At 54.0% G+C, this 12,569-nt stretch overlaps 1 protein-coding gene across 1 annotated transcript in view; it reads left to right on the forward strand.

The window, feature by feature from the left end:
• The window catches only part of ITGA5 (integrin subunit alpha 5), a 101,034-nt gene extending 95,167 nt beyond the window's left edge, over positions 1 to 5,867 (forward strand). The window contains exon 14 of the mRNA XM_042796888.1: positions 5,863 to 5,867. Within this exon, the coding sequence (XP_042652822.1) occupies positions 5,863 to 5,867 (5 nt within the window). The remainder of the gene's footprint in view (positions 1 to 5,862) is intronic.
• The last annotated feature ends 6,702 nt before the right edge of the window (positions 5,868 to 12,569 follow it).

A 12,569-nucleotide genomic window follows, 5' to 3' on the forward strand; every position in this document is an offset into this window, starting at 1 on the left:
CTTTTGGGGGTGGCTGGTGCGTGGAGGGGCGTGCGAAGGGGTGATGCTTTGGCACCGACACACCTGCGTGATCGCCCCACCCCGGCTGTGCTAAACCCTCGCAAAGCCACGTGGCCACCGCCTTGCACGTGCCCTTCGTCTTGCACGTGGCCGTTATCTCGCACGTGGCCATCCTCTTGCACGCAGCCACCCTTTCGCGCGTGAGCTTTGCCTTGCCTGGGGCCACTGTCTCGCACGCCCACGCGTGCAAGCGCTGGGGGCTCTGCCCCCTCCTCCCTGTGGCCGCAGGATTTGCACCCCAGGGCACGAGGGTGCAAATCCACCCCGGGGAGGATCCGGTGGGTGTCAATCCAGGGCTGTGGTGGGTCCTGGGGCAACGTGGTGCCCTGTAAACCCCACCTCCCCCCCCAGCCGGGCTCGTTAGCGCGGGGAGAGGCTGCCCCGGGAGCGTTCGTTACCGTCATGCGGCGGCGAGGAGCAAGCGCAAGTCCTGTTTGACCTTTCCGCCATACGAGGTGCAATCGAGTTAGCGCCGAGTTGTGATTTAATTCCCGGGATGGAGCCGTAATTCGCTTACAGCAGCCATTTGCCAGCAACGCCGGAGTGGCCGGCTCTGCTTGGGGGGGGGGGGACACACACACCGGGATTTCATGGCACCGGGTTGGGGTGCTCCCCCTGGGGAAGTTCTTATCCCACCAGCCGGGGTTTTTAAAAGCACCCGATGGTGTAAATCCTCCCGCCCCGTGCAAAACTGCATGCTGCACCCTGCGCAGTGGGTGCTTGGACACGCTCATGCAGGTGAAAACACGTGCACGGGGGAAAACGCACGCCGGGGCACACGCACACCCATTTCAACTCCATCCACACTGCGGCATCGGCAGAAGGTGGGTGCTGATCTCCTAAAAGAGAGAAGAAACATTCCCAATCTGCAGTCGGAGGGGATTTATGCTTTTTCTCCTCGTTTTCCTGCTTTGCAGCGGTTGGGTTTATTTCCAGCGGGTGCCTCTAAACAAAACTCATGGTCCAGGCTGGGATGTCTCTGCTCAGGAGAGCGGAGCGGCTCTCCCCCATTCAAATATTAATTAGCTCATTGCAAGAGGGAGATTTCCTCATTTCGGAGGGGGTAAGAAAACAGATATATATATTTTCTTACACAATATGAAATTGTGTTATCATCCCGCCACCCAGGGAAGGGTCCCCAGCCCCTCCGGGGTGCCGGGGAGCGGGATGCGGGCGCGCTGGGGAGGGGATGCCCCGGCGACGGCGGCATCATTGTGCGAGGCTGGAGCGGGGCAGCGCTGGGAGGCTGCACACAAACCCGGAGATGAAAAGGGTGAGAGGCCTCGGCAAGTGAGGGCTGTCGGGGTGATTAATGGGGGTGAGCGGAGGGTGAGGCCCCTCCTTCCCCAGAGCCACAAGATGGCAAAGTGATTCGAAGAACAAGAGAGCAGTGTTTGCCCAGAAAGCCTCCTGGAAAAAAGAAAATACACTTTATTCCCAGTAGCCTGCAGAGCCGAGGGTTCCTCTCCTCTTTGCCTTGTTGGTTGGGGTTTGGTTTGGTTTTCTTTTTTGTTTTTTGTTTTTTTTTTTTTTTTCTGGCTGGTGTTTTTGTTGGGTTTTGTTGTTTTTGTTTTTTTTTTTTTTAACTATTTTAATAAAAATAAATAAGTGCAACGAAGACGTGTAAATGGCAGTGAGAATTGCAGCGCGCTGCCGGGTCAAAGCCGCCTGGGAGCTGCCGTATATTTACATCTCTATTTGTTTAGAAAACAATAACCCACAGGGAGGAAGAGGAGAGGTGCTGGCAGGGCTGGTGCAAGGCGGTTTTGGGGGGCCGGCATGGGGGAGAACCCCCCCCCCTTCCCCCCCCAGGAACAAATCTCTGGGCCTGATGGAATTTTTTTTTGCCCGGCAGCTAAACCCCATGAGTTTCCATCCCCGTGGATGTGCCACACGGATGCTCCTTTCCAGCTTCCCCATCCCGGGATGCTCCATCCCCGGGGCCGGAGCGGCAGGGGGATGCCGGGGGGATGCTGACCCCAAAACCACCCCAAAAGGGATGGAGCGAGGTGGGGAGCAGCATCACAGCTGCGGTTGCCCTCCCTACCACGTCTCCTCCTAATTTAAGACCTGGAAGGGCCAGAGCAGAGGGGCAAGCGCAGGATGCTGGTGGTTACGCTTCGCTGTAGGGTTTTTAATGACCGAGTAGGTCATTTTCCCAGCCCAATTCCCGTGGTCTTCCCAGATCCCGAAGCCGGGCAGATCCTCACAAGCCCCCCCAGGTGTCATTAAATCCCAGGGAGTGAGTGTGGCCAGAAGGATGCTGCGGGGGTCCCAAGCCCCAAGTAGGGCTGCTCTGCTCTTCTCCCGTCTTTCCTTCCTTCCTTCTGTCTTTCTTTCTCTCCACATCCCTCTTGCCGTCCCACCGTGCCCTCGGGAACGTGTAGGGACCCAGAGGGACAGCAAAATATAATGCCTGCCATGTACCGGCTCGAGACGCTGGAGTTGCACAGAGCGTACACAGCCGGGTTGAAGCTCATTTCCACAAGAATCATCATTTTAAGGAAATTAATTAAGGTTAAAAAAGCCACTGGAATGGGACCTGGGTGGTTTTCTGGTAATTCCAGGTTAAGCGAAAGGTGGGTGGTGGGGCTTGCGAAGGATCCAGCAGCATCGCGACGCCGCTCAGCTGCGGATGCTTTCCCGGTACCGGCATCCTGGGGAACGGTGGCTTCGCTGGGACCTCGGTGACAAATCCTGAGGGCTCCCGAAACGCCGAGCGAGGAGAGCGATGAGAGATGCCAAGCGGCGGAAGGGGTTGGGGTGGAGGTTGTCTGGGGGTATCCGTTGGGATGTGCTCCTGCCCATCAGGTTTTGGGATGAAAAGCCCTCGAATCGGTCCCCTGGGAGAGGCTGGAAGGGGAAGGGTGACCTTGAGCCCAGCCCCTGCCACCCACAGGACCCTCGGGGTCCTGGGTGTGGGAGGGAGAAGGAGCAGAGGGGCCTGGGGGGGGGGGGTTCTCCTCAGGGCACCCCTCACCCCTGCCCTGAAGGTTTTCCCTCCTGGATGCTCTCAGGGAGGGTCCTTCCCCTTTGGGGAGTCCCCTGGAGACCCCCACACTGATCCCCTTGGCAGGGGGACATCCCTCTGAGCCCTGACTGGCACAGCTGGGGGACCCCACTGCACCCCGCTGTGCTGCCATGCCTCCACTCATAAGGAAAATATACCCACATATAGAAACAGGGACGTATAGAATTACAGACGCATGGACGTGGGGACATACCGACCCACAGACACGCTCTCGCTCCGTCCCCTACAACCCCCCCATAGCCCAACGCAAGGACCTGACGCGCAGCTCCGCAGCCGGCACGTATATAATCCTACCCCTACACATAAGGACGGTATATCGGGGGGGCGGCCACCAGCACATAGCGGGGCGCACGTGGGCACACCGCACATTTCGGGGTGTCTTTGAGCACCCACGCAACATCCCCCGGGGCACTTTTCTCTGCCTGCAAGCCCCGGGGTTATATACATCCGCATCGATACGTATAGAGGCAGGTAGAGAGGGAGGTTGCGCCACCGCACGCGTAAATCCAGCTGTTGCACCGGGTACCCGAGCAGGATCGGGGCCGCATCCTGCACCGGGTTCGGCCGCTTCGTTACCTCGGCACATAAATTAGGCATGTGCACACGCACGCACACGCACGCACACCCGCGCACACACACACACACACGCGCGTGCGCTGGCCCAGAAAGCGATTAGCTGCCGCTCAAATTTGCATCTTATTAACATTCCCACAAGGGTTATTTTCCAGCCAAAGGCGGGGCGGGTGCCGGCTGCACAGAGCGAAAATAAAAAATAAAAAAAAATTAAAAAATAAAATAAAAAAATGAAACCCTCCAGCTTTGGGGTGCTTGGAGAGGAGGATGAGGCTGGGTTGGGGGGGGGGGAGGAAGGGCAGGGGGGGCAGTGGGGAGGTGCTGAGGGGGCGACGGGAGCCGGCGGTGGGAGACGCGGGGCCGGGCGCATTGGGAAGCGAGTCACGTCGGGTAATTTATGGTTGATGCTTCTGCGGGAGTTTAAGACCTCGATGCCTTCCATAAACTATTTTACTTGTTTAAAACCCGCGGTGGCGGCGGGGGCTGGGAAGGAATTTTTTGGGGGGCGGCGGGCAGGGTGGGAGGATTCCGGGGGGTGTGTGTGTGTGTGTGTTATTTGTATATCCCTTGGGAATTACGACTGGCTGGGGGGGGGGGGGGGGGGGGGGGCCTGTCGCATCCCTGTAGCCACCGCTGACCCCCTCCCCCTGATCCCCCCAGCCCCGGCGGGGTCAGCGGTGGATTTTTTTGGGGTGCTGAGCACCTCTGGGTCCCCCCTTTTCCGCCTCCAAGCTGATACCTGAGGCTTGAAAGCAAAGCGGGGGCCGGGGGGGGAGGAGGGGGGGGGGGGGGCAGCCCCTGAGTCTCATTCTCAATTAGAAAACCTTTTACTCTCTGGAAAGGCAGCGGTTGAGAGAGCGAGGGAGCGGGAGAGGCATTTCCAATAGTCACACTTGTCAAGTGAGACCATCTTTTAGCCCTCAGGAACAGCAAATCCCCGTGAACTCTGGGTGAACCAAGATTGAAGTCATAAATCAGCCCTACAAAAGCCTGCTGCTGGATGCGGGTGCCGGGCTCCTACCTTTAACGCTTTCACGGGCGAAGGAGGAAAGGAAGGAGGGGGGTGGGGGGGCGGGGGGGAGGGAAAGGGCAAAAAATAAAATGCGTTGAAAAAAAAAAAAAAAATTAAAAAAAAAAATTCGCATTCTCTGCACACTGCCTGAGGGCGGGGGCGGGAGGATGAGATGAGGAGGGAGGGGGGGGGATGCTGGTGCTTTCTGAGGGTGAAATGAAGGCTCTTCACCCCCCCCCCCCTCAATGGGTTGGGGCTTTTGGGTAGGAAGGGGGGGGGGGTGTTGGAGGGAGGGAGTGTGAAGATGAGGAGGTCTGCGGAGGGGGAGGAAGGAAAAGGGTGGAAGGGGAGATGGAGGAGAAAAAAGCATTGATTAGTGAAAGGAAATAGCTGGCGTAATGGATCTGGAGGAGAGGGCTCTTTGACGGAGGGGCCATCGATCCGCTAATGGGAGAAAGAAAATGGGAGCGAGGAAAAAAAAAATATATATATATATATAAATATAAAAAGCCTATTAAGAAAGAGCGGGGAGTGTGTGCTGCATACATATGGGCAGGGTGCGGGCTGTCTGCCCCTGCCTGTACCTGCCCGCAGCACCCCGGCGCCCGCTTCTCCCCACGCAGCAGTGACACGCGTGGGATGCTTTATTTTTAACCCCCTCCCCTTAATAAAACCTCCTTGACCTGGGCATCCCTTAGGCTTGTAGGGGGAAAAAAAAAAAAAAAAAAAAAAAAAAAGAGGAAAAAATAAAATACTGCTTCACCTCAGGCTGGGATGCTCGGGGGAAACTTTCACCCACCCGCGTCCCCTCTCTCTGGGCTAATCTAAGATGACAAACAATATGATGGATATAGTTTATGTTAATTCGCAATGCCCTTTCCTCCAGAATTTAACTGTAAGTTAATGTACACCGGAAACTCCAGCTCTCCCTGCTTCGCTAATGGGCTGAGGTATTAGCTGGTTCTAACGATGCATACAAATGTACTTGTCTCTGTGGGCTGCCCCAAGATTTATGACTCTTTTGCCTTCTGTAGCTGTAAACAAGGGAGAAAAAAAAAAAAAAATAAAAAAGCCAGTCCATGCACCGCTTACTACCTGAAGGAGCTTTAAAAAAAAAAAGAGGAGGGCGGCAGCCCGGCGCAAAAACTTGACTTTTTATTTTTTTCTTTTTATTATTCTGTTTCAGGTTGAAAATGGCATTTTTGCAGCCCGGGTGCGGAGCGCGGTGCAGGAAATTTCCAGCTTGGATTTGCAGAGATATGGGGCGCAGCCCCAGGGAGTTTCCATCCATCCATTCCCGCCCCCCTCCTCCCTCCGCGGCGGAGCGCGCAGCCCCGCGCAGCCCCGCGCAGCGCGCACTGGGGGGGTGCGGGGTCCTCGGGGGGCATTTGAGGGTCGGGGGGGCCAGTACGAGGAGCTGCGCGGAGGTGCGGGCGGGGGGTTTAGCGCAGCTCGGTGCGGTGCTGGGATTTTATTTTTAATATTTTTTTGTTCTTTTTTTTTATGTGTTTTTCTAGAGCAAGAGGGGAGCCGCGGTTGGTTCCTCCTCCAGACATTCCCGCTGCCCCCGGAAGAGATCACAGCTTAAAAAAAAAAAAAAAAAAAAAAAAAAAAAAAGAAGAAAGGAGGGGGAAAAAAAAACAAACAAACAAAAAAAAAAAATGCGAAATGCAGCAAAAAAAAGGGCAATTTCGGAAAAATCTTCGCTCCTCCGCGTTTTTCCTCCGGAGCCGCCGCCGCCGCGTTTGCAGCCGCCGGAGAGGGGCGAAGATGCCGGAGTTTGGGGGCAAATTTAAAAGATTTGGGAAGAGTTTGCTAAGCTAAATTTGTATTTCTTGAGCGCTGCGGGCTGGTAGGTGAAAACTGCGTCGGTGTCCGGGGGGGTTTGCTGGGCTTGAGGACTCCGTGAGGCCCTAAAAATGCATTTTAGGGGAAAAAAAAAAAAAAAAAAAAAAGCAAACTGGAGGAGGGTGGGATATGAAAAGGAATTTAAACCTCGGTTAAGTTTCTTCTTGCTTTTATTATACCTTTTATTGGCTTTTTTAAGGAAATTAAGTTTGATTTCTTGCCGGAGTTGTGGTTGTCGGGGTGTTTTGGAAAGTAGTTTTCAGTCGTGGGACTTGTAGCCGTCACGGCAGATGTATTATATTTTATATATTTTATATATTCTATATATTCTATATCTATACGCACACGCAGTTTTAACATCTGTATAAATATATATAAATAAATAAAATTAGAAAGCTGCTCACATTGCATCAAGAAAAAAAAAATAACCAAAAACTCACCAAAATACTCCAAGGAGAGGTGGGAACTCGCAATTTTTACTCTCTTTAGAACCCGGGGGTTCCAGCAAAGCTCAAGAAACCCTCTGCTCTCCTCCCTCTTTTCGTGGCTAATAAATATTTTTGAAAAGGGCCCGGGAAGCCCGAGCCCGGCGGGCCAGGAGCCGATCCAGCCTTTCCCTCCTCCCCGGTTCGCGGAGTTATTTTAATATTCCACTTAAACCCCAAATGGGTTATTTTTGGGATGTGTGGAACACGCCTCCTGCCCATTCACATGTTGCCAATTTAATCTGATTGCTCTTTAAAAACCACTTTTCTTTTATTCTTTCGGGGCGAGAGAGGGGATTTCAAAAATAATCGGGGGAAAAGAGAAGAAAAAAAAAAAAAAAAAAAAAAAAAGCAAACTTGGCCGGGGGAAGAAAGGCGAGTCCGTGTGATGGGTCGGAGCCACATGGTGCTACTTAAAATGTTCGCTTTGAGATTCATAAAATATTTAAAGCCCCGAGTCAAGCCTTTTCTATTTATTGCAGTGTATAATTCAAAATTATCGTGTATTAATAAGCCAATAATGATAATCTCTATAGGAAAAGCGCGCTAGTTGTGCTGGTTTTATGGCTGCCCTTATCCTGCCTAATAACCTTTGGCTCGGCTCTGCAATAACTCACCGCCGAATGAGCAATTGCCTGGAGCGCCTTAAATATCTCCGCGGCGCTGCCCCGGCCCCCCCCGGCCCCCCCCGGCCCCCCCGGCCCCCCCCGGCCCCCCCCGGCCCCCCCCTCCCGCGTCATCCCCGCGCCGCGCCGGTTCGAGCCCCCGCTCCGCCCGCTCCGCGGGGCGCGGGGGGGGAAAGTCCTTCTTCCCTTCCCCCCTTTATTATTATTAGTAGTAGTAGTAGAGTTATTGTTGTTGTTATTATTGCTATTATTATTATCATCATCACCCTTATCACCATAACATTATTAACATTGTCATTAATATCATTGGTTTCTATTTTATGATTTTATCCTTTTGATATAACACCATATTATATGGTGTCTATTATCTATTTTCTATTATCTAACATAAAAATTATAAATTATAAATGATATCATTTTTATCTTATCTTTTACATTTTCTATCATTTATTTTATATATATTACATATTATAATCTTATATATATTATACACCCTATATCCTATATTACACCTAATTTATAACTTTTGTATCATATTATGTCATTATATTGTATAATATTATACCATATATTATATATAATATTACGTATCCCATTATATATCTATATCTACTATATACTATTATATACTATTCTATATCTATTCCATTATATCTCTATATCTATTATATACTATTCTATAGTATAATATACATTATACTATATAATATATATAACTCATATATAACATAACATAATATAACATAAATAATATAGAAATATGCATGTGATCTTTATATATATAGTACCTGATATAATGTCTATTATAATATTATTGTTCTTGTCATTCTAGTAGTAGCAGCACTAATACTATTACTAATACTATTATTATTTGCTCATTAATACTTATTGTTATTTGGCTTTGCTATTATCATTAATAATAGAATTATTCTCAATATTATCTCCTCAAAGCCAAGTTTCAGCGCTTCTTTTCTTTTTAAAAGCCAAATGCCCCAAGTTGGGAATTCAGGAGCATCGCGGGGGGGCGCGAGGGGAGGAGCCCCCAGAACTGCTCCTTTACCATTTTCCTCCTCATTTTTACATCCTTATCAATCCCCCTGAGCGTGTGTGTGTGTGTGTGTGTGTGTGTGTGTGTGTGTCCCAGCACAGCACACAAGCGTAACACGCCTGCGCACACGCCAGGCCCACGCGCCGCACAGGTGCGCGCACACGCGTTGCACACACCCACGCACACACGCGTGCGCACCCTCCCCGATCGACCGATTCGCCACCAAAGTGACTTTTCACCAAGAGCCGCAGAGACTTTTTGGGGGGGGGGGGGGGGGGGGGGGAGGGAGTGGGGAGAGAGGATGTGCAGCCGCTGGCACTTTTGGGGCTTTTTTGAAGCATTTTCGGGGAGCACCAGACGCAGCTTCAGCAGCAGAGAGGGGACACAAACCGGTGGCCACGTCACCCGCGATCGCGCTGGGGGGGGGGGGGGGGGGGGGAAACTGAGTCACAGCAGCTCTTCGGAAATGGGGTTTTCCGGAAAGCGGCGGGAAATGGGGGTTTTGGCCATAAAAGGTGGATTTATGGCAGAGCTGTCTCCCGGTTACACCGCGAGCCGATGCGCGGCTGCGGGATGCAGCACACGTGTTGCCAGCGGGGTCCTGACACGGGTGCACACGCGTGGCACAACCTTCCGGGGCTCGTGGTGGTTCGACACACCCGATTGCACCCCCACGGGCAAAAAAAAAAGAACCAAAAAAAAAGGGGAAGGGGGGGGGGGCCTGGCCTAGCCTGGGGCTTCATCCGTGTGCACTGGCACAACCAGGGGGGTTTCATCGGGAGCCCCCCACCCCCCAAAAAAACCCTGCAGCATAGGCCAAGGGGTCCCCGACCCTTTGCAGAAAAGCCGCGTGTGTGAACACGCAGGTACCGCCCGCACACACGTGCACACACGTGTGCACGGAGCACACGGCCTGAACACAGAGGATCCCGCGCCCCCCCCCCCCCCCGAAAACACCCCTCCGAGGTGCACAGCCCGTGCAGACCCCTGCACCCCCCATCCACCCCCCCCCCCAAATCACACACCCAGCACAGCCTCCCCCACCCCTCAACACACCCCCCAAGTTGCACACCCAGTGCATGACCCCCCCCCCCAAACCTCCATGCATCGTGCAACCCCCCCAAATACACCCCACAAGTGCAGACCCCCCACACACACGAAGTTCAGACCCATGCAGATCCCCCCCCCCCCAGTGCGGAACACCCCCAGAATGCCCAACCCCTGTTATATGGGGACACTTTCCAGGACAACACACCCCCCACCCCTTAAGGTCACCTCCCCCCGACAACCCCCCCCCCTTTTATTGCCCAGGCGCCCCCCCAACCCCACACTTAAGGGGAGGCAAGGGGGGGGGGGGTCTCCCCAAATCCCCACAGCCCTCAGCGCCCTCAAACCACCCTCAGCCCAAGCAGAAAACCCATTCAAGGGGAGTTGGGGACAACGCCACCCCCCCGTTTATGGGCGTCCCCCCCCCATCCCCAACCCCCCCCCCGCCCCCCCCGCCTCCCAGTATAAGGGAAGCCTGGTGGTACTGGTGCTCCTGGGCCGATCCCCACCCAGGCCTGACCTCTGGGTGCCCTTCGTTAAAATATTCAGGGAGACAAAGCCCCGGGTGGGTGCAGCCCCTCCCCAGGCATTGCGGGGGGGGGCACCATCCTTAACCCTCCCCCCGGCCCCCCCCAGAGGGGCCTGATCCTGAGCACTGCGTCTTCTGGGATTCATGAGACACCCACACACACACACACACACTCCCCGGCACCCCCCCGACACTGGGACCCCGCGGGGGGGGGGGGGGGGGAGCAGCTCGGCACCTCCCGCTCCACCCCACACGCGTGCACACGCGTGTTCGCCCCGGGGACGCGTGCCGAGGCGTCAGCCGCCGCGCCCTTGCGTGCGGGGGGGGGGGGGGGGTTGCACGCCTGCAAGGGCACCCTCGTGGCAAAACACGCGTGGGCGTGCCCACGGGCGTCCCGCTCCTCTGGGTCAACACGTTTGGCCGCCGCCGCCACGCTCACGCGCAAACACGCCCGCACACGCGTGCGCAGGAGTCACACGCAACTCCCCGGCTCTAAAATGCTTTTACCAAACCAGCAGCCCCGAGCACCCCGACCCCCGAAGCGATGGGGGTGTCTGGCCTCCCCTCCACCATCCCGGACCCCCAAACCCCCCCCACGCAGCACAACCCCCCGACCCTGCACAGCACAGAAAGTTAATTATGGAGGATATTTAAAGCAAATGGCGCTTCTCGTTCCTCCCCACCCTGCTGCCCCCTCCACGCCGGAGCAGGTGATGGAGAGGTGACACGGCCCAGAAAAATTATTTTAAATTAAAAGGTGCCCGAAACGAAGCACCCAGGACGGGGAGGGGTCACGTTATTTTGGTGTCACACAAGGGAGTGAAGGCCCCCCAGGCAAGAAATTGCCTTTTCTGCCCTATTTCCCCCCTAAAAATTAAGGTGTCTTAGCAAAGTGAGGTGTGTTTTAGCAAAGTGAGGTGTCTCTATGATGCACCCCCCCCTAAATTTTACCAGAGTTGGCCTACAGAAAGTCTCAAACCACCTTTCTCTTGGGAGAAAAAAAAATAAAATCGTTAATTAAGAGCATCCACTCATTAATGTCCCTTCCCTGGCCAGGAGATTTGGGCTCTCGCTGTGGTGGTGGAGCGATGCTCAGGGATGCGGGGAAGGGATGCGAAGTGATTTTTTTTCCCCCTTGAGTTGCAGCCAGAGCTGGGAAAAAGAAGGAGAAAAAAAAAAAAAAAAAAAACAAACCATCATCACCACAAAAAAACTGCTCCTCTCCTTCAGCGGCAGCACAATATGGTAGGTGAGCGTGTTTGGCTAATCAAGATAAATATTGTATGCATGGCAGGAGCGTGGCAGGCCCTGCTAACGAGGAGAGGGAAGGAGCCGGGTGCTGGGATGCTCCAGCTCCGCATTGCCATGGTTACCCGGGCCGGGAGCCGCATCCTGCTCGCCAAAGCTCCCCTCCGAGGGTGCGGGGGCTGCGCCCAGGCCCCGCCAGAACTTCCCCAGGGCTCCCGCAACAGCCCACGGAAACCAGAGCGAAGCAGACGGTGGAGGGGGGGCAAAGGCAAAATTCAGGCTTTAGCAATACAGCTATTTTTATTTTTTTTTTCTTGAGGTATTGTCAAGGATTTTCCAAACCAGAGCAAAAATATCTCTCTTTTTTTTTTTTTTTTTTTTTTTTAATTTTCCAGGGGGTGGGAGAGCTATTCTAGGAAACAATGGATTCCACCCTGGCTAATTGCCTCCAGCCTTTTTCTGTGAGAATAAGCCTGGCCTATGCATTTTTTTTAAAAAAAAAAAAAAAAAAAAAAAGGATATTGAGGTGTCTGTCCCCGCCTGAGAGGGAAGCGACTTTCCTTCCTTCCCTCCTGCCCCTCGTGGGCATCTTTCCCCGTGGGTTCCTCCCCCATCCAACCCCCCAGGATGCAGCCATGGGGGAGTTTGCCACCCCAGGAGCTGCTCAGCGTGGACCCAAAGGGATTTGGTGGGGAAAAATGTGGGGTTGGAGTGGGGAGAAGGTGAATAAACCACAGGCCTGGAGGGTGGGGGAGGTCTGGCGGCGCAGGGGAGGGGGGAAAGGGCTTTAAAATATCTGCTGCCAGGGTGGTAAAGCAGTTTGGATTTCACACGTGTGAAGGGATTTTGAGGGATCCCCCCCCACTTTACAAAGGGGAAAGATGAGAGGACACACTCGTGTCGGAGGGAGCACCCCTCAGCCCCGGCTGGGGGGGGGTGTCACACACAGGCACCCCCCCGGTCTGTGGGGGGTGACTGGGTGCAGCATCGCTGTTCACGCGTGTGAGGGTCACCGTCGCAAAAGGGGGGGGGGGGGGGGGGGGGGGGGGGGGGGGGGAATCC

Source organism: Tyto alba, unplaced genomic scaffold (genome assembly GCF_018691265.1).
Source record: "Tyto alba isolate M040663 unplaced genomic scaffold, T.alba_DEE_v4.0 Super-Scaffold_23, whole genome shotgun sequence".
Lineage (NCBI taxonomy): Eukaryota > Metazoa > Chordata > Aves > Strigiformes > Tytonidae > Tyto > Tyto alba.